General features: G+C 44.8%; 1 protein-coding gene across 1 annotated transcript in view; it reads left to right on the forward strand.

Moving 5' to 3' along the window:
- LOC140398162 (D(2) dopamine receptor B-like) overlaps positions 1 to 21,771 on the forward strand; it is a 161,453-nt gene that overhangs the window by 120,680 nt on the left and 19,002 nt on the right. Inside the window, exon 3 of the mRNA XM_072486500.1 lies at positions 17,670 to 17,779. Within this exon, the coding sequence (XP_072342601.1) occupies positions 17,670 to 17,779 (110 nt within the window). The remainder of the gene's footprint in view (positions 1 to 17,669; positions 17,780 to 21,771) is intronic.

Consider the following 21,771-nt stretch of genomic DNA (forward strand, 5'->3'; position numbering starts at 1 on the left):
TTTTTTTAAATTAATTTTTACAGGGCGTGGCTTCACTGGTTGGGCCAGCATGTATTTGCCCATCCCTAAATGCTCTCCATTTGAGAGGACATTTCAGAGTCAATCACATTGTGCTGGATCTGGAGATACATGTAGGCCAGTCCAGGTAGGGATGGCAGATTTCCTTCCCTGAAGGACATGAACCAGATCGTTAGACTTTTAATTCCAGATTTTGTTTATTGAATTCAAATTTCACCATCTCCCACGGTGGGATTCAAACCCGGATCGCCAGATCTTACCCTGGGTCTGTGTATTACTAGTCTAGTGACAACACCACTATGCTGCCACCACCTCCCCCTGTACTATACAGCTGACAATAACACATTTTGGGGCTCAACTGCTCATGGCTATTGAAGGGAACACATGCAAATAAGAGAACTGGAAAGATGCCTTTGGTTCCTCACATACTGTCACTCAACTAGATGTGGACAACAGTCAGAAAGAAAGATTTGCATTTTTTTTTAAGGTAGGGTATCCAATTCGTTTTTCCAATTAAGGGGCAATTTAGTGTGGGCAATCCACTTATCCTGCACATCTTTGGGTTGTGGGGGTGAAACCCATGCAAATACAGGGAGAATGTGCAAACTCCACACGGACAGTGACCCAGGGCCGGGATCGAACCTGGGACTTCGACGCGTGAGGCGACCGTGCTAACCACTTGCGCCACCGTGCTGCCCAAAGATTTGCATTTATAATAATCTTTATTAGTGCCACAAGTAGGCTTACATTAACACTGCAATGAAGTTTCTGTGAAAATCCCCTAGTCACCACACACCGGCGCCTGTTCACTGAGGGAGAATTCGGAATGTCCAATTCACCTAACAGGCACATCTTTCGGGACTTGTGGGAGCAACCGGAGCACCCAGAAGAAACCCACGCAGACACGGGGAGAAGATGCAGACTCCGCACAGACAGCGACCCAACCCAGGAATCGAACCTGGGACCCTGGAGCTGTGAAGCAACAGTGCTCAACATTGTGCTACCGTGCCGCCCGATGTAGCGTCTTTCGTGCCTTCAAGATAGCCCAAAGCGATTTATTTGGCTCATGAAGTATTTTTGAAGTGTTATCACCCTTGTCATGTAAGAAACCATTAAGATCAGCATCTGAGATAAGTTAATTGTAACATTTGGAAACTCAAGGTTTAATAATTCACAGTACTTGTGTCTTTCATTTGGAGACGGAATGCGATTTCCTTTTACAGGTTGACAAATATTTGAGTAGGATCCGACTGGCAATATCTGTAAAATATGTAGCAAGCAAGAGAATATATTTGTCTTAATTATACTGATTCAATGGAGCGAAGGCATCCACGGGCAGTGATAAATCTTCATATACTGCTTTCAATATACATGGGTAGCTTGATGCATCCCGTTACATTCGAGAATGATATTACATACTGAACATTTACCATTGTTAACTTACTCAACAGTAAATGAGGCATAACACCACCCACGTCACAGCTGTACAGCAGTAATCTTCTCTGGATTACAAATGCCAACAGGTTAATTCACTTCCCCCAGAGAGTGTGGCGACCAATGATTGTGGTGAAAACAATTGGAAGTCATCAATGTTTTTTTCAATAAATTTTAAGTAACCCAGTTCTTTTTTTTTTCCAATTAAGGGGCAATTTAGTGTGGCCAATCCACCTAACCTGCACATCTTTACGTTGTGGGGGTGAGACCCATGCAAACATGGGGAGAATGTGCAAACTCCACACAGACAGTGACCCGGGACTGGGATCGAACCCGGGTCCTCGGCGCCGTGATGAAGTCATCAGTGTTGATGGAAAAGCGCCCATGTTTTGTTGGTGTTTATTTCAGGCATATCAAGAGTGGATCCCTTTGCAAAAAGGCTTAGATATCTTTTCAAAAGTATGACTAACAACAACAACTTGCATTTATATCGCACCTTCAACATCGTGAAACAAACCCTGGCTCACAACAGGAACGATTTTCGAAGGAAATTTGACAGCGAGCCACATGATGTGATATTAGGACAAGTGAGATATGTTTTAAGGAGTATTTTAAAAGAGATGGATGAGAGAAGCAGAGATTGAAGTTGAGAGTAGGAATTCCAGAAGTTACGGCCTCATTAGCTGAAAGCCACAATCAATGATGGGGCACCAGGAATCAGGGATGAGCAAATGGGCCGGAATTGGAGGAGGAATTGACTCTTTATTAAAATTCTCACAGTGGAATTTCAATTTATGTTCTTTTGAAGATTAGTCATGAATCCCAATTACTCTTCCAGAAACAAAACCACCCAACCATCATATTGTACCTATAAAGGTGGTTATGTTGTGATACGCCTCCTCACGACTGCTGTCTCCAAGAACCTGGAGAAATAAAACTACTAAGGTTTGCCACTGACCAAATCCGCCTATTAGTTTAATGGCTAGTTTTCATGATTTACTATCGCCTCTTAAATGCAAACAGCCATCTTATGTCAGTAAATCTAATTTATTGAACATTATCCTCAGAGTGTTGGCAGATTCAGGAAAAGCCCTGATCGCTGGGTTAAGTGGGTTCATAAACATTCAGCTCATGTTCTTTGATGCAGTTTTTCAAGTAAGCTCGAACTATCTAGCAAACACATCACCCAGAGAGAGGAGCAGAACTGGGCGAGGAAACCCATTGTTTGGCGTTAAGTGTAATTTGCTAACTGTGTCCGAGGCTGATGTTCAAGCTTGCCTTGGATGCCTACTTGACCCCTCATAAATGAATAAACCCACAATTCACCAACTGATCTCTGAAGAGATGAGGTGAAGGGTGTTAACATGCTCACTTTTACTTGCATCTCCCGCTTATCATGGAACGCCTGCGATTTTCAGCCCACAACATGAAAAGGATTAGGTAGGGTCTGTTAAAACAAGAACTTGCATTTGTACACTGCACGCCTTTTGTTTCAAGGAGGAGCAACGAATGAAAGAATGGTAAGATTCTTGGCGGTGTGGATGAGCAGAGAGATCTCGGTGTCCATGTACATAGATCCCTAAAAGTTGCCACCCAGGTTGAGAGGGTTGTTAAGAAGGCATACAGTGTGTTAGCTTTTATTGGTAGAGGGATTGAGTTTAGGAGCCATGAGGTCATGTTGCTGCTATACAACACTCTGGTGCAGCCGCATTTGGAGTATTGCGTGCAATTCTGGTCGCCGCATTATAGGAAGGATGTGGAAGCATTGGAAAGGGTGCAGAGGCGATTTACCAGAATGTTGCCTGGTATGGAGGGAAGATCTTATGAGGAAAGGCTGAGGGACTTGAGGCTGTTTTCGTTAGAGAGAAGAAGGTTAAGAGGTGACTTAATTGAGGCATACAAGATGATCAGAGGATTGGATAGGGTGGACAGTGAGAGCCTTTTTCCTCGGATGGTGATGTCTAGCACGAGGGGACATACCTTTAAATTGAGGGGAGATAGATATAAGACAGATGTCAGAGGTAGGTTCTTTACTCAGAGAATAGTAAGGGTGTGGAATGCCCTGCCTGCAACAGTAGTGGACTCGCCAACACTAAGGACATTCAAATGGTCATTGGATAGACATATGGACAATAAGGGAATAGTGTAGATGGGCATTAGAGTTTTTTCACAGGTCGGCGCAACATCGAGGGCCGAAGGGCCTGTACTGCGCTGTAATGTTCTATGTTCTATGAAATGGAAACCAAAAGGAAATGTATATAAAGCTGAACCAGATCATGTTGTTTTGTTTGTCTATCAGATGCTCTACATCCTGTGCTGTCCACACAGGCCGTAGAAGGCTTCGAGCCTCTCCAGGGTCACATGGGTACAGACAAGATCACAGGAGAGAAGATGTCCTCATCCTGGAGCTTTGAATTGCCATCTTGGCCAGGCCTTGAAAAAGAGGCATTGGAATGTTCTCCAACTTACCCAAGTCATTCTGACTGGCCTTTAAAGCTCACGTGTGTTATTTCACAATAATTGTGAAAGTGTTTTTTCTCTATTCCAAATAACTTCAACTAGGCAATTTATCTTCGGCACTGCTCATTTTAATTCCTGTAACAGTGTGCTTCTGAAAGGGAGTCTGCATCTTCAAGATAACCAAACCAGTTGCTTCTGAATTGATAAAATGGGTGAATAGATTATCCTGATAGCCGGAGATGGTGGCTAAGTGCCAGAAAAAAAGAAGTCTGTTACGATAATCACATATCAGGGCCTCTGAATTGTTTCTCAAATTGTACAGCACTAGATGTGCAGAAAACATTTGACAAAAGAAAAAGGCTCAAAATCTACACTTGAATCACGTTTTCCACAGCAGGATGTGGGTAGTAAACTTGCTGTTTCCTGAGTGATGGATCTTTGATCTTTCTGTATTCTCAGTGGGAAAAATGAGCAGATTTACATCTGACAGCTTCATCAACCACTAATGGATTCAACTGTGTTTGAAAAGGCAAGAGTTTTAGACAAGGTTACCTTGGTTTTAACAAATTATGGTGTTTCATCTTGCTGCTTGAATACTTCCTGTCATAAAATGCTATCCCAATTAATAGGTCCAGAGATTGTGTATAAAATTGTTTGATTATTGACTTTACAGATAGATTCTCTCTCTCTCCCTTTCTCTCCCAACACTTATTTATAATCCTGTCTGAACATTTATTTCCCATTATCAAGCACAGGGACAGAATGATCCAGATGATACCTCAGTCTTAGTTTTAACCCTTTGGGAAATGAAAAACTGGCAGCTGGCAAAAATTGTTCCTTCTTTTGTACCGTTCCAAAGACAATTAAAATAGAGACGCAAGACAAATGAGAGGTCAAATCTTAAGCAGTCTAAACTGAGAGGGAACAAAGAACAGAGGTTTGGCCCAGCTCAGCGTCACTAGGTTTCAATGTGCCATTAACAAATGGTAGCATATTTGCTTGGTTTGTTACAGTCCATGGACTCAGTGTTGCTGTGACAACGTGTACTTTTACATGCATGTTGTAGTTTGGAGCTATGGTAGAAACTTCACACAGATGAGCAGGAATCTCTCCCACGCTTACCGACATGTGTGTTGGAGGGATTTTCAGGCTTTACACTTAACCTGTTTGGCCACGTCTTGAATGTGCGTTCCTTGCTTACCAAGTGCTGGCGGTGGGATTCAAAGCCAAAGCGTCTGGCTCAGCCATGGGAATGTTACCTCTGCACCACCAGACCACCTTCACCGCTGATCAGAGAGAGGTAACATGGTTCTCATGTGCCTCCCTTAAAATATTTCCCACCATCATGATCCACAGCTGTCAAAGTCGAAAGCAGGATAAATGTTCACAAAGATTTCAGCAAGAATATAGGAGAAAGTTCATCGAGCTGGGTAAGGGTTGGACTGAGCTGCATGGCAATGTCGTCCAGAGATCAACCGCGATTTCTCCCCTGGTGGGATCCTCGTCTCCACCGGCAGCGCACCCACGCCGCAGGTTTCCCGAAGGCGTGGGGTGGCCACAATGAGTAACCCCATTGGCCTGCTGCTAGAGCAGAGAATCCCGCTGCTGCCGAGGGTGCGCTGGTCAGGAAAACACAGCTGGCAAACCAGATAATCAGAAATTCAATGTGTGATCTGTTCTGAATTAGGTGGCCTTAAAAGGACTTTCTATGATGAGTGCTGGAGGGCCAGAAAACATAAAAGGGCCTATTTCCAACTCTTCAACATCACCCACTCCATCCCTGCCTCAGCTCTTTTGCCGCTGAAACCCTCATCCTGGCTTTTGTTACCTCCAGATGTAACTATTCCAATGCACTCCTATACCGGTCTCCTGCAAACCACTCTCCGGAAACCTGAGGTCATCCAAAGCTCTGCTGCCCATATCGTGACCCTCACCTTGACCTAATGACCCATAACCTCTGTGCTCATTGACCTCCACGAGCTCCCAGTTAAGCAATATCTTGATTTTAAAAATATCACTCATGGTTTTCAAACCACTCCAAGGCCATACCCCACCCTATCTCTGTAATCTCGTCCAGCTACAGCACGTGAGAGAGTTGCACTCTTCTAATTCTAGCCTCTTAGGCATCCAATTTTAAGCACTCCACCATTGGTGGCTGTACCTTCAGTTCCAGTAATCTCTGGAATTCCTTCCGTAAACCTCTTCATCTTATTTTGCTCCTTCAAACCAATCTCTTTAACCAAGCTTATGGCCATCTACCATGACACCTCCTTTTGTGGCTCATGTCAAAATTTGCTCATGTGAAGTGTCTTAAGATGTTTCATTATGTTATAAATTTAAGTTATAGTTGTTGTGGGCAGGAGCAGGTTTGGTGCAAATACACTTAACCATCATTGGGAACACACATTGCGATGCTTGTAGGCTTACACCATCTTACTACTTGCGTACATAACCATCGCGCCACCCTGTTGATTGGTGGGAGACAGGGTCATCCACTCCCATTACTTCATTTCCTCTCCCTTTAAGTTCCTTATATATTTACTACAGCAATATGCCTGAACACTAAGAAAACATTTGTAATGTTTCTTGTCTTTAACTTCTCCTGTAGACAAAGAACAGAACAATCTGTCCTCTTTTATAAATGAAGAGCTGGATTTTTCGGATTGTCCCGTCCCAATATCTCCGCAGACGGGACGGGCACCACGTAAAGGTCGGTCGACCTCGGGCGGGAATTTTCGGTCGCCGGACGGGCGCAGTCGAAATATCCCGCCCTAAGTCGCTGAGGTGCTGCGCGGGAATGCTCAGAGCAATGAATCTCTTCTGAGGGAGGTTGCAGAATAGGAACCGCGGGGCTTTGAGCTGCACAGTAAGATGCAGCACTGGAACTGTGCGCTTCTGTACTCAGCAGCTCGCTGGATGTGTCATTCACAGCTGCTGGGCGACCACACACTTCAGGAGGTTGACAGCGAGGCATCAATCACATGGTTGACCTGCATTCGTTGGGTTGTTTCTTTTGCTCGAATGTGATTCATGTGCCTGCGCAGGACATTGCTCTCAGCTTGACCTCAAAATGACCCGTTTCTGAAATGATGGCTCCTGGAGTCCAGCATGGTCCAGTTGCAGAGTTACGTGGGGCTGCCTACTTTGAACACACAAGCGCCACTGTGTAGGCCCAGGGTTCATTTTCTGAGTGCTTTGTTACTGTCCCACTTTCCCCTCCAAGTGGGGAAACATCTGATCCAGTCCAGTGCGCAAGCAACACTTCATCAGCAGCTCTGGCAGTGGAAATAAATGTAACATTTATTGGGAGAACACATTGCGATGCTTACAGGCTTGTCGCCATCTTACCACCTGGAGGGACAGCCCTGGCACCACCCCCAGTTGGTTGGCAGGAGGGAGGAGCAACCAATCCGTTTACGACAGTTGTCATTCGGGAAGGTTGCATTACTGACATAGAAGGCCTGTCAAGGAACAGATTTAAAAAGCAGAGAAGTTACGTTAAATTTATTTACAAAACATTGACTGGACCAAACGTGGAGTAGTGTGCACAGTCCTGCTCTCCATGTTATGAAAAAAGATATCGAGGCACTGGAGAAGATGCGCAAAATATTTACAAAGATGATACCAGACCTATGCTGATATCCATAAGAAAGGTTGAACAGATTGGGAATCTTTTCTTGGGGAAAGGGAAGGTTCAGGACTGAGGTGATTAATTAAAATTTTGAAAGGGTTTAGTCAGGTAGATGTCGAGAAAATGTTTTAATTCTTTTATCGGATGAGGGTGTCGCTGGCAAGGCCAGCATTTGTTGCCCATCCCTAATTGTCCTTGAACAGAAGGCCATTTCAGAGTGTAGTTAAGAGTCAACTGCATTGCGCTGGGTCAGGAGTCACATGCAAGATTTTCTCCCCTGAAGAGTATTAGTGAACCAGGTGGGTCACAATCCATGATAGTTGTCATGGTCACCATTACTGAGAGGAGCTTTATATTCTTGATTTATTCGTGGAATTTAAATTCCACCAGCTGCCGTGGTGCGGGATTCTGTGACGGAGCCCACAACCCGGGGTTACAAATGTAATATAGTCACTAATCTATTGAGAAATACAAGAGGAATGTTGTTAGAGAAGTGGCTTGAATGTGGAACCTGTTACCACAAAGAGTAGTTGAGCTGAACAGCAAAAGGAAACATATATAAACACAAGAGAAAGAAAGGAATAGGAGGCTATGCTGATTGGATGAGAGGTTGGGAGAGGGCCAGTGCAGTATAAACATGGCTATAGACCAGCTGGACCAAGTGGCATGTTTCCGAATTGGGTAAAGGGGCTAAGATCTCACTCACTATATTTTTTTCAAATATGTATATATATCCTCAAAACTAATTTCTAAAATTTTGAAACTTTACAATGATTTTATAAAGTGAGTGGAGCCATGTCTGGCTAAGAGCTTCAAATAATAGGAACTAATCTGACAGTATCAGGGAAAATTGCACCCTGTTGCCTCTGAAGAGGCCTTACCAACACTAAAAGCTCAGTCCTAAAAGCTCAGCTGTAATCTTTCCATCTATCAAGCAGCTGCACAGAAAAGGGGGGCCCTGTCCAGGTTTGAATGCCCAGCCTCATCTGTAATGTTCTTACTTGAACTATTGAACTTCTGTATCATCAGCTACAAGCTGGTCCCTCTCTGCAAGTCTATCTCACCGTGGAAGTCATCGCTGCTGGAAAAGGAAATTATCCAGCATCGGTCGTCAGCACGCTGACTCTGTGGAAGGATACGCCTCACACTTTGATTCTGGACTCTGGACACACGTGAAACAATATCACTCTGTGATCTTTGCACTATAAATCCTTCTTTCTCAATCCCTCTTTTATTGTTTGAATGAAAAGGAAACAATGTTGTGACCCACCACCCACAATTGAGTATTGATAAAAATAAACTAACCCTCTGAGTTTACCCTATCTCAAATTTTTGTGGTGGAGTTATTAGAAGAAATTGGATCACACCATAACTAAGGGGTTGCAAAAATATTCTACCCCTTATAAAGGGGGCAGGACGGTAGCACAGCTCCAGGGTCCCAGGTTCAATTCCTGGCTTGGGTCACTGTGTGTGCAGAGTCTGCATGTTCTCCCCGTGTCTGCGTGGGTTTCCTCTGGGTGCTCCGGTTTCCTCCCGCAGTCCAAAGATGTGCAGGTCAGGTGGATTGGCCGTGATAAATTGCCCTTAGTGTCCAAAATGGTTGGGTGGGGTTGCTGGGTTACAGAGATAGGGTGGGGGCTTGGGTAGGGTGCTCTTTCCAAGTGTCTGTGCAGACTCAATGAGCCAAATGGCCTCCTTCTGCACTGTAAATTCTATGATATCTAAAACAAAAGCAAGCCACTTTTCTGTTTGCAGAAAGGTGGTGAGAGGCAAAATCAGGGTTTAAGCTAAACCCTCTCCTGTCCATAACAGCTTTTCACAGTAACTTCATTTGAAGCCTACTTGTGACAATAAGCGATTTTCATTTCATTTCATTTCTATGGGTTTCTCCCATGGCCCTGCCAGTGGATGCAATGCCGGAGAATTTGACTGGAGTCCAAAAATCGGTTTCACAGTGTCGTGAATTTCACATGGGATCTTCCGCTGTTGTTTGTCATGGAAGATTGGAAAACTCACTGAAGGCCGGCATGAAACTGATTTACATCCCGCTAATGAGGTGCAGATGAAGGCCTGACCGGAATCTTCCACCCAGGCCTGATTCTCCATGACACCAGAGGGAAAAGACATCAGTCCAGAGCAATGTGGCATTCAGAATTTGGGACTCACATGAGAAAAGCCTGGGGCTGTCTCTGGGATTCAGGTTGAAGGGGCCAGCAACCCTGGAACCTAGAAGATCACTGCAGTAAACGGGGGATGCATCTACAGGTGGATCTTCCAGGTTCAGTTTAATCGAGGAGGTCCGTCATCCAGCCTCAGAGTGCAGCCAGAGATCCACCTTCCTTTTCCAGAGGTCCATCTTCTTTCTTTAACTCAATCATGTTGAGTGCCTTTTCGATTTGGTACTCAGATATGATGGCAGGACTCATGCCCGCTCTGCCACAGAACACGGCGCCAAACCCCTAGATGCGTAATTAATGCGGTCAGGGCCGGAAGACATAGCATGGTTTTCCATCGGCCTCTGCAGCGGAAGACAATCGTTGATCTGCTCTCGCTACGGGACGTAGCCCCAAACGGAAGAATTCCGCCCTATCGCCAGTGCATGTGATCATGTCGGGTAAACTCTGGAGCACACTGAAGCAAAGTCAGGAAATTATTCCAAAGGGTTAAAATCTAAGTATTATCTACTCGGTCAAAGAGTTCTGCACTGTTTTTTTTTTCTTGAGCCTTCTTAGCTCTAGGACGCACAATCAGTACATTATAAGTACTCCCTGGCCGTCTTCCTTGATAAATCCATAGTAAAGTGTAGTGTCATGGAAAATGACACAGTGTAATTAGAGAACAGAGTTTCAGCCCCAAATGCTCACAGGCCTGAAGCTCCTGTCACAGAGAGTCACTAATTGCAGAAGGCGTGTTGTGATGCAGACCGAGGCCTCAGATTAGTTAGTTAGACAGGGTCAGTCGCAATTTGTAACAGCAATTCAACAAAGAATGGTATCAGAAGGTAAAATTAGAGTCTGGAGTGCGATTCAAAGGATTTCATTTGCTCTTTAGATGTTGAGCTCTGAAGAGCAACTTGTAATTTCTGACAACCTTTGAAGCCTCGCTGTATGTGCAGCGAAGCGCAGTGAGGGTAAGAAAGTCATTAAATGTCTTTGAGTTCCTGATAATTGCCACTGTCCTTGACATGACCTCTGGGACGCCAGTGCGCTGAAGGTCATGTCAGAAAACTGCTCAGTAAATCGCTCTGCGAAAGAATAAAATGTTCTTGCTGAATTGGTAACTGAGAAGGGACAATGGCATAGCTGATGATGTGATGACCCATTTGCCTTTCTGTATCTCTTCTACGCTCCAGTTGGCAGTGTTGATGATTGAGTTGCTAATGTGGTTTTCTGTGCAATGTTCCAACTGCTCACACGTGCTTGAGATGCAATTTCCCTATTTACGGCTGGTGCAGAGTTTTCCCTTCGATATCGGGGTACAGAGGTTGGGGGAGGGGGTCCGCAGGTGGGAGGTCGATGGTACAATTCTCAAAAGAAAGGTCCAATTCTCGAACCGTGTTTGTGTTAGAAGGTCCGTTTCTCAATTGTCATTGAGTAAACGTAGTGTACTCCACAGTGACAGGAGCCTCAGTATGTTACAGAATTGCTTTGTGGAGGGGGGGTACCTGTATTTTAAAAGGAGCCATAATATGTCACCGCAAACACACAAAGCCATCCTCCTAAAGGAACCATCAGATTCTGAAGATTTTGTCATGTAATCAGCGGAAATGTTCCAATCAGAGCAAATTAATTTTGTTCTCTTCAGGCTTCCTGTTACATAAAAACAGTTTCAATCAGCGCATCACAAGTTATTCTTTCTCTGTCCAATCCATCAAAACACTGTGAAAATTGCTAATTTAAATTAAACTAATTCAGCATCAGATAATCCAACCCATATCAAAACACTCAATCAAAACCTCTCATGCATAATCACATCTCCCAAACAAATATTTTCCTTTAGCTTCACACTCAACTGTACCAGAAATAAGAAGCGTTATGTTTGAAGTCAGCTGAAATCTGATCACCCTCATCTGTAGCAAATTAAGATCTGCTCAGTTCAATAAAGGGCGAGGAAGAGAGTTTTAATTTTGTTGTTTGAAGCACACCTTAAATGTCATTCAAAGGAAAAATATTTACCTAACTATGATATAATGGGCCGGATTTTTACGGACTCCAGAGGCCAATAAAAATATCAAGATCCAATCCCCGGATTCCCAAACCTCATTTTTGATGCTGCCAATTTTTGCACCCAGGACCGACCCCTGCAATTTCTCTGAAGTCAGGCCAGCATATCAATGACACTTAGCGCACAGCCCCTCAGAGGCACTGTGGACCAGTCTGGAGTTGGGAACGTTTTGAAAGGCAAGTTTAAAAGGTCTTACCCAATCTCCCTCCATGCTCTCATCATCCAATGTTTCTGTTGTTACAATTTTCAGATGGCCTCATTATGAATGCTTGGCTGAGCTCCCAGATTCACTAATGCATTAGCTCAGAAGGCTTCTATTTTCGCAGGTAGAAGTGGAGCATTTGCTATTATTTACATCTCTGTGAGGTTATAATGGTTCTCCTTTCTTTGAACCGTTCTTTCCATTGCCTGCACGTTTATAGCATTGCAAGATTAGCAGTTTTTTCAAAGCGAATTATTATTACGAGGCTCATTGGTTCTGTGTGAGTGGGCATGGAGGGTGCAGGGATCATGGAAGGGGGATGGAGACATGGAGGTGGCATATGGTATGGAGGGGACATGAGATTATGTGGAGGAGGTGGGGGACACGAGGGGGTGAGAGCTGCAGAGTCAAACAGCCTTCAGTAGAACTGGGACAAAGCTCAGAGATCCAAGGAGGGCATTTTAACATGCCTGCCCCAGCACTCGCCCACCTCCATGACCACATCTGAACTGCTTCCGGAGTCGGTGAACCCAAATCGATCCCGCCCCCACCTCAGGACTGAAAATAGAACATGCAAGGACATTCCTATGGAGTTGTGTCTACCAAGTCAGGAAACTCCCCTATTAAAGTGCCCATTGCGATGGGGAAAATCCAGCCCAATGTATTGGCTTTGTCATGTCCCCTCAATCTGCGATGTTAATGATGGAGCAACATCCCACCTGGACACCCTAAGGCTCAATGATTCTATATTAGCTTGCAATTCGGCGCAGTCTCATTTCCCACTCTGGGATGCCTCTGTGTCATTGATGTCACTGTGGTGACAACGTGAAAGATAGGAATAGCTGCATTTGGCGAAATGATAGCATACTGGTATTGTCATTGGATGAGTAATTCAGAGACCCAGGGCTCTGGGGACCTGGATTCAAATGTCACCATGGCAAATAGCAAAATTTAGATTCAATAAAAATCTGGAATTAAATGTTTAACAATGACCATGAAACTATTTCCAGATATAGTAAAAACCCATTTGGCTCACAAACATCCTTTAGGGAAGGAAATCTGCCATCCTTACCTGGTCTGGCTGTAGATCTGTGACTCCAGATCCACAGGAATGGGATTGACTCTGAAAAGGGCCAGCAAACCTCTCCATCCAAAGGCAATTAGGGCTGGGCAATAAATGCTGCCCTTGTCTAGCCAGTGACACCGACATCCCAAAGCTCTGTAGAGGGACAGGTAGTATTGAAGAAGCAAGGGGGGTGCAGAAGGATTTGACAGGCTAGGAGAGTGGGCACTGAAGTGGCAAATGAAATACAATGTGAAAATGTGTGAGGTTATGCAGTTTGGATGGAGGAATTTAGGCATAGACTATTTTCTAAATGGGGAAATGCTTAGGAAATCAGAAGCACAAAGGGACTTGGGAGTCCTTGTTCACGATTCTCTTAAGGTTAATGTGCAGGTTCAGTCGGCAGTTAAGAAGGCAAATGCAATGTTAGCATCCTTGTCAAGAGGGCTAGAATACAAGACCAGGGATGTACTTCTGAGGCTGTATGAGGCTCTGGTCAGACCCCATTTGGAGTATTGTGAGCAGTTTTGGGCCTCATATCTAAGGGAGGATGTGCTGACCTTGGAAAGGGTCCAGAGGAGGTTCACAAGAATGATCTCTGGAATGAAGAACTTGTCATATGAGGAACAGTTGAGGACTCTGGGTCTGTACTCGTTGGAGTTTAGAAGGATGAGGGGGGATCTTATTGAAACTTACAAGATACTGTGAGGCCTGGAAAGAGTGGACGTGGAGAGGATGTTTCCACTTGCAGGAAAACTAGAACCAGAGGACACCATCTCGGTCCTATAAAACAGAGATGAGGAGGAATTTCTTCAGTCAGAGGATGGTGAATCTGTGGAACTCTTTGGAGCAGAAGGCTGTGGAGGCCAAATCACTGAGTGTCTTTAAGACAGAGATAGATAGGTTCTTGATTAATAAGGGGATCAGGGGTTATGGGGAGAAGGCAGGAGAATGGGGATTTGAAAATATCAGCCATGATTGAATGGTGGAGCAGACTCGATGGGCCGAGTGGCCTAATTCTGCTCCTATGTCTTATGCTTATGGTCCTATGAATGAATTAAAAATAAATTGTAAGGGTCCTTCCTCTTTATTCCCTCATTTGCCCTCTCTTTTATTCTGCCATTATCATTTTTGATACATGGGTGATTGATGGACATGTATCTTTAAGCCAAACAGCAGAGAGAATGACGAGAGAATACTCTGCTAGTCTCTGCTCGTTTGAACAGGAGCTTCAGACCCTTCGGCACCAAAGAGAGAAACCAAACTTGGTTTGATTTATTGGTCCAAAAGGCTGTACTCTTTCCAGTAACAGGTGGTGATTGGATCCTATCCCAGCGGATTGATTTTCAAAGTCCCAAGGAGCTCAGTTTGGCTCCTGGAAGCACAGGGACAAGAACTTTCTCTCTCTCTCTCTCCTCCGTGCTTTTGCCAGAAAGGCTGAGATTCTGAAACTGCTGGGAACCTGAATGAATGAATCCACAGGAAAACTATTACAGATTGAAAACAAAGACCGAGGCCCTCTCTCTCTCCAGAAACTCTGTGAGTGCTGTATTTCTGAAACTACAGAGGCCTGAATGAATCTACAGTGAAGCCTCAGAATGAAAGTAGAGGAGTAAGGTACTGGAAACAACCATCTGAAACAGAGACTCTTTTTCCTATTTACTTATGTTTTGTTTACACCTTTCTCCCCCTCAGTGTTTGTCTGCCTTGTTTGTGTGTGTGGGGGGGGGGGGGGGAGTGTAGGGATGAGTTAAAGTGGGGAATGAGATCATAGTTACCCAGTTGTATTTGCTCCATTTTTCATTACAGTTCTTGTTATTAATAAAAAGTAATTGTGTTTGCATTTACAAACCTGGTGACTGTGATTATTGGGCAGCCAAGGGCCAAAGACTTTGGGTATTTTTCCAAGAATTATCGGTTAATTCACTTGTGTTGTGACTCCGCGTCAAATGGGGCTGGAATTGACCGCGCACTAGCCCAGGGTGTCGTAACAAAACTACATAGCATCTTAATAAGAATAACCTTTATTATTGCCACAAGTAGACTTACATTAACACTGCAATGAAGTTACTGTGAAAAGCCCCTAGTCGCTACATTCCGGCACCTGTTCGGACACAGAGGGCAAATTCAGAATGTCCAATTCGCCTAACAGCACGTCTTTCGGGACATGTGGGAGGAAACCGGAGCACCCGGAGGAAACCCACGCCAACACGGAGAGAACATGCAGATTCTGCACCGACAGTGAACAATGCTGGGAATCGAAGTTGGGACCCTGGCGCTGTGAAGCCATGTTGCTAACCACTGTGCTACAGTGCTGCCCAAGAATAATTTCATGGCGTTTAATCCATGAAGTTTATGTTTGTACCATTCTACTAATCAGGTTGTGCTGTGAAGGAAGAAGAATTAATTATTTGTCTTTTGGTTTTAATTGTGTCAAAAGAATGTTCTCAACATTGCTCATGAGAGCCTTTAACAGCTCAGCAGGGTTGCCATTGTTAAATATAAATTGAACTTTGAAGAAATGTTTTATGAGTAACTTTTTAACAATAACATTCAATCAGTGGCCTTTCTTGAAGCGGAGTAGACTTTTGCCGAAATGTATTTTAGAATGGTGCACTGGCGGGGCGACAACTGTTTATCAATCAATAGTCTAACATCTCACCCCACTCAAATTGGTGATTCAGAGTATGACTGCTTTCAGATAAAAGCCAGGGTCCCAGGTTCGATTCCGGCTTGGGTTACTGTCTGTGCGGATTCTGCACATCCTCCCCGTGTGTGCGTGGGTTTCCTCCGGGTGTTCCGGTTTCCTCCCACAGTCCAAAGATGTGCAGGTTAGGTGGATTGACCATGATAAATTGCCCTTAGTGTCCAAAATTGCCCTTAGGGTTGGGTGGGGTTACTGGGTTATGGGGATAGGGTGGAGGTGTTGACCTTGGGTGCTCTTTCCAAGAGCCGGTGCAGACTTGATGGGCCGAATGGCCTCCTTCTGCACTGTAAATTCTATGAAATTCTATGAAACTGCATTCCTCCATTATGTGGAGGGAGAGACAGAATTAAGTAACATTGCTACATTTACAAATGGCACTGTGAATAGGAGGAAAGAATCCATGACAGGAAAATCAGCTGAATGAGAAGATAGAATTTATGGGACATTCTGAGATCCCTTGCTGCCAGCAAAGAACCAAGCTCACTGGGAGCTCAGGCAGAGCTAAGGAGGCTTTTTCATTGGCACTGTGAGATTGTACAATTGGCGCTATCATTTTAAGTTGCTCACAGTTACTTTCTTCACATGGTTGACTGAATCCACTGCTCCTAAAAGCTTTGACTTTGGGCAGTAGGTTACAGCAAGTGATCTGGTTCAGCTGCTGGTTTTACAACTCTAACAGCAACTTCAATGGAAGTGAGAATCAGAAGAGATGTCGAACGCAAGGCTGACACTGAATGTACCCTTTCAGAAGTGAAAATGACCCCTTGGTGCACAAACTGAAAAGTGGTTTTATCGCTGTATTCTTCACAAACCTGATACAAGAGACAATCGTCAGCATGAAGGGCAAAAACAAGAAGGGATGGTTTATACATCCGATTTTATGGGAGCTCCCTCAGCGACCACAGAGTCTCATAGCTGAAAGGACCACGTTCAAATGCAATTTGTCACCCCATCCTTGCCACTAAAATTATCCAGCTGAGTGATGAGGATTCTAATCTTGCTACTTTCCTTCAAGTCGAAGGGTTTTCAAATTAACGATGCCTGTGCTCAGTCACCTCGTGTCAATTTGTGTCTGCCCCGGATCAGCAGATTGCAGGCTCAAAGTCACCTCTGCCTAGCATCGGGATTTGACTTCATCGTCCAGGCTATTGTTAGCCAGTGTTACTGTCTTGTTGCAGTGTCAGCTGTAGGTCACAGCTCCCACCTCTGAATCAGAACGTTGCGAGTTCATTGCCCCATTGGAAAAACCTGAGCACAGAATCCCAGTGAGATGCTCCAGTCCCGTGTACTGAAGGAGTGCTGCACTGTCCGACGCGCTGTTTCTCGGATTCGATGCGAAACCGGGGTCCTGCCTGCCTACTGAGCTCAATGTAAATGATCCCATGGCACTATTGCCAAGTAAAGGAGCACCGTTCACCCCAGTACCCTGGCCATAATTTATCCCTCAAACCGCACCATAATAACATTCATTTTATGGGATCTTGCTGTGCCGTGTCTCCCACATTACAACAGTGACGGTACTACAAAACCATTTCATTGGCTGTAAAGAGGTCGAGATATCCTGAAGTCAAAAAGGATGTTTTGGAAATGCAAGTCTTTCTTTTTCATGCAAGGGGTCCTTCATTGCTGGAGAAATTGCATTTTTTACAAAATACTAAATGAGAGCCCTGACTGCTAATTCGAGTAGTTAAAAGATTATATGGTGTTATTTGACGATCAGCAGCACAACCAAAATATATTTCACCTGTGGTTGTGTGATAGACATTACTGGGGCAGAAATGTTGCTGTGTTTACCGTTATAACAACAAGAATTGTACTTTTATCAAGCAAAGTACCTTGACGTGATGAGATGCGGTATAAATTGGGCCACTTTTAATTTATGCAGCTGGTCCTTTCACACTGAGATCTGAATTTATTTTTATGTTGCAAGGTGGTGGGAGAGTGGAGATTCAGCAGGATCCATTGTGATATTTTCGTGACTCTTGATGTCATGATGTGTACAGCAAGCATCCTTAACCTCTGCGCCATCAGCATTGACAGGTAATGTGTGCATTTACAATGTAACCCTGCAATTGCAGATTTAGGATTGGGATGTGCAGCCTCCAACAACATATCCAGTTTGACCTGATGAGCGATGTGTGCTGCTGCAGGTATGGCTGTGCGGGTTAATTGCAAAAAGGGCTCCATATCTTTAATTAATTCTCAAGATGCTGCTGTCACTGGCAAAGCCACATTTCTTACCAGTCACTGGTTGCCCTGAGAAGGTGGTATTCCTAAACCATGGGTGATGTCTTGATACAACTGAGGGACTTGATCGGCCACCTCAGAGGGCACTTTGTGGGAGATGGTTGCACAGTGGTAATGCCACTCGACTGGTAATCTAAACAGCCAGGCTAATAGTGGTGCAGTGGTATTGTCACTGGACTAGCAATCCCGAGACCCAGGGTAATGCGCTGGGGACCTGGGTTTGAATCCCACCATCACAGATCGTGAAATTTGAATTCAATAAAATAAAAATCTGGAATGAAAAGTCTAATTGAAGCCATGGTCAATTGTTCTAAAAACCCATCTGGTTCACTAATTTTCTTCAGGGAAGGAAATTTGCCGTCCTTACCTGGTCTGGCCTACATGTTGACTTCAGACCCACAGCAATATAGTTGCCTTTAATTACTTTCTGAAATGGCCTAGCAAGCCACTTAGTTGTATTCAACCGCCACAAAGAAAACACAAAGGAATTAAACCGGGCGGACCACCCAGTATCGACCGAGGCACCGGAAATAACAACAGCAAACCCAGCCCCATCGACACTGCCAAGTCCTCCTTGCTAACACCTGGGGACATGTGCCAAAATTGGGAGAGCAGTCTCACAGACTAGTCAGCCAACAGCCTGACAGAGTCATGAATCAGGCCTTACAGATAATGAGCCTGACACCACTATCGCTATTTCTGAGTATGTCCTGTCTCACCGGCAGGGCAGACTGAGAAGAGGTGGCGGCGCAGTGGTAAACAGTCGGGAGGGAATTGCCTGGGAGTCCTCAACATCGACCTTGGATCCATGAAGCCTCATGGCGCCAAGTCAAACGTGGGCAAGGAAATCTCCTGTTCATTACCACGTACCATCCCCCCTCAGCTGATAAATCACTACTCCTCCATGTTGAACACCACTTAGGAGGGAACACTGAGGGTGGCAAGGGTGCAGAATGTACTGAGCAGGAGACTTAAATGTCCACCACCAAGAGTGGCTCGGTAGTACCGCCACAGACCAAGCTGGTCGGGTCCCAAAGAATATACCTACCAGATTGGGGCTGCACTGGGTAGTGAGGGAGCCAACAAGAGGGAAAAAGATACATTACCTCATCCTCACCAATCTGTCTGCTGCAAGATGCATCTCTCGGTATAGGTAGCAGTAGCCACCGCACTGTCCTCATGAAGACAAAGTCCCCGTCTTCACATTGAGGGTACCCTCCATCATGTTGTGTGACACTATCACAGTGCTAAATGGGATAGACTTCGAACAGATCTCGCAACTCAAGACTGGGCATCCATGAGGCACTGTGGGCCAACAGCGGCAGCAGAATTGTATTCAACCACAGTCTGCAACCTCATGGCCCCCCATATCCCCCACTCTACCATTAACACCCGAATGAAGAGTTCAATGAAGAGTGCAGGATGCCATGCCTGAAACAACACCCGGCGTACCTAGAAATGAGGTGTCAACCTGGTGAAGTTACAAAACAGGACTACTGTGTGCCAAATAGCAATAGCAACAATGAAAAAGTTAAACACTTTCACGACCAACGGGTTAGATCTAAGCTCTACAGCACTGCCACATCCAGCCGTGAATGGTGGTGGACAATTAAACAACTCAGTGGAGGAGGAGGCTCCACAAATATCCCCATCCTCAATGGTGGAGGAGTCCTGCACAAATGCGCGAAAGATGAGGCTGAAGCATTCACAACAATCTTCAGCCAGAAGTGCCGAATGGATGATCCATTTGGCCTCCTCTGAAGGTCCCCAACATCACAGATGTCAGTTTTCAGCCAATTCAATTCAATCCAAGTTATATCAAAAAACAGCTGAGGGCACTGGATACAGCTACGTCTGTGGGTCCTGACAATATTCCGGCAATAGTACTGAAGACTTGTGCTCCAGAGCTTGCCTCACCCTAGCCAAGATGTTCCAGTACAGCTACAACCCCGGCATCTACCTGGCAATACAGAAAATTGCCCAGGTGTGTCCTGTACACAAGAAAGAGGACAAATCCAAACCGATCAATTACCGCGCCATCAATTCATCAGAAAAGTGATGGAAGGGGTTATGAACAGTAGTTATAAGTGGCATTTACTGATCAATAACCTGCTCATAGATGCTCTGTTTAAGTTCCGCCAGGGTCACTCAGCTCTTGACCTCATTACAGCCTTGGTTCAAACATGTACAAAGAGCTGACTGCCAGAGATGAAGTGAGAGTGACTGCCCTTAACATCAAGGTAGAATTTGATCACATTTGGCATTAATGAGCCCTAGAAACACTGGAGTCAATGGGAATCAGAGGGGAAACCCTCCTCTGGTTGGAGTCATACCTGGCACAAAGGAGGATGGTTGTGGTGGTTGGTGGTCAATAATCTCAGCTCCAGGACACCACTGCAGAAGATCCTCAGGGTAGTGTCCTAGGCCCAAGCATCTTCAGCCGATTCATCAATGACCTTCCTTCCATCATAAGGTCAGAAGTGAGGATGTTCGCAGATGACTGCACAATGTTCAGCACCACTTGCAACTCCTCAGATAATGAAGCAGTTCATGTCTGAATTCAGCAAAACCTGGATAATATCCAGGTTTGGGTTGACAAGTGGCAAGTAACCCAAGTGCCAGACAATGGCCAGTCCAACAAGAGAGGATCTAATCCATCTCCCCATAAACATTCAATGGCATTACCATTGCTGAATCCCCCACAACTTCACAATTTGATCAGAAACTGAACTGGACTAGCCATATAAATACTGTGGGTACCAGAGCAGGTCAAAGGCTTGGAATCCTGTGGTGAGTAACTCACCTCCTGACCTTGCAAAGCCTGCCCATCATCTGCAAGGCACAAGTTAGGACTGTAACGGAATACTCGCCACTTGCCTGGGTGAGTGCAGCTCCAACAGCATTCAAGAAGTTGAACATCAGCCAGGACAAAGCAGCCCACCTGATTGCTACCCTCTCCACAAACATTCAATCCCGCTACCACGTACAAACAGTAGCAGCCGTGTGTACCACCTACAAGATGCACTGCAGGAACTCACCAAGGTTCCTTAGGCAGTATCTTCCAAACCCACGCCTATAACCATCTCGAGGGACAATGGCAACAGACACATAGGAACATCGCCACCTGGAATTCCCCCTTCAAGTCACTCACCATCCTGACTTAGAAATATATTGTCGTTCCTTCACTGTCGCTGGGTCAAAGTCCTGGAATTCCCTCCCTAACAGCACTGTGCCTGTACCTACAGCCCAGGGACTGCAGCGGTCTAAGAAGGCAGCTCACTACCTTCTCAAGGGAACTAAGAATGGGCAATAAATGCTGACCTAGCCAGAAATGCCCACATCACTCAAATGAATAATTAAAAAATATATAAAGATTTAAAATTCAGTCACATTGGAGCTGACCAGGCAAGGCCCCTCCCGAAAAGAAGCTGTGATAATCCGTCAGTTTTTTGGTCAGTTTTCTTTTTTATTTCCAGATTTTAAAAACTAAATTCAAATGCTCAAGTTACCTCGATATAGTTAGCAAATTTATTGTATTACTGATTTACTCATTTTATCTGTTTGAAATAACAAAGTTTTGAATGTTTCATTTATTACAATAGTCACTTGACTTTGCTGTTATACTGGAGATGGGTGAATAGCCAACAGACCATAGCAGACACTGCCATTACCCACACGCTTAACCCAGAGTCTCACAGAAATCGAGAGATTTGAGAAGATCATCACAGGCCAAACATGGAGATAAATGCATTTCTAAGTTTATGTGTAGCATTAGAATTTATGGA

Source organism: Scyliorhinus torazame, chromosome 21, assembly GCF_047496885.1.
Source record: "Scyliorhinus torazame isolate Kashiwa2021f chromosome 21, sScyTor2.1, whole genome shotgun sequence".
Taxonomy (NCBI): Eukaryota; Metazoa; Chordata; class Chondrichthyes; order Carcharhiniformes; family Scyliorhinidae; genus Scyliorhinus; species Scyliorhinus torazame.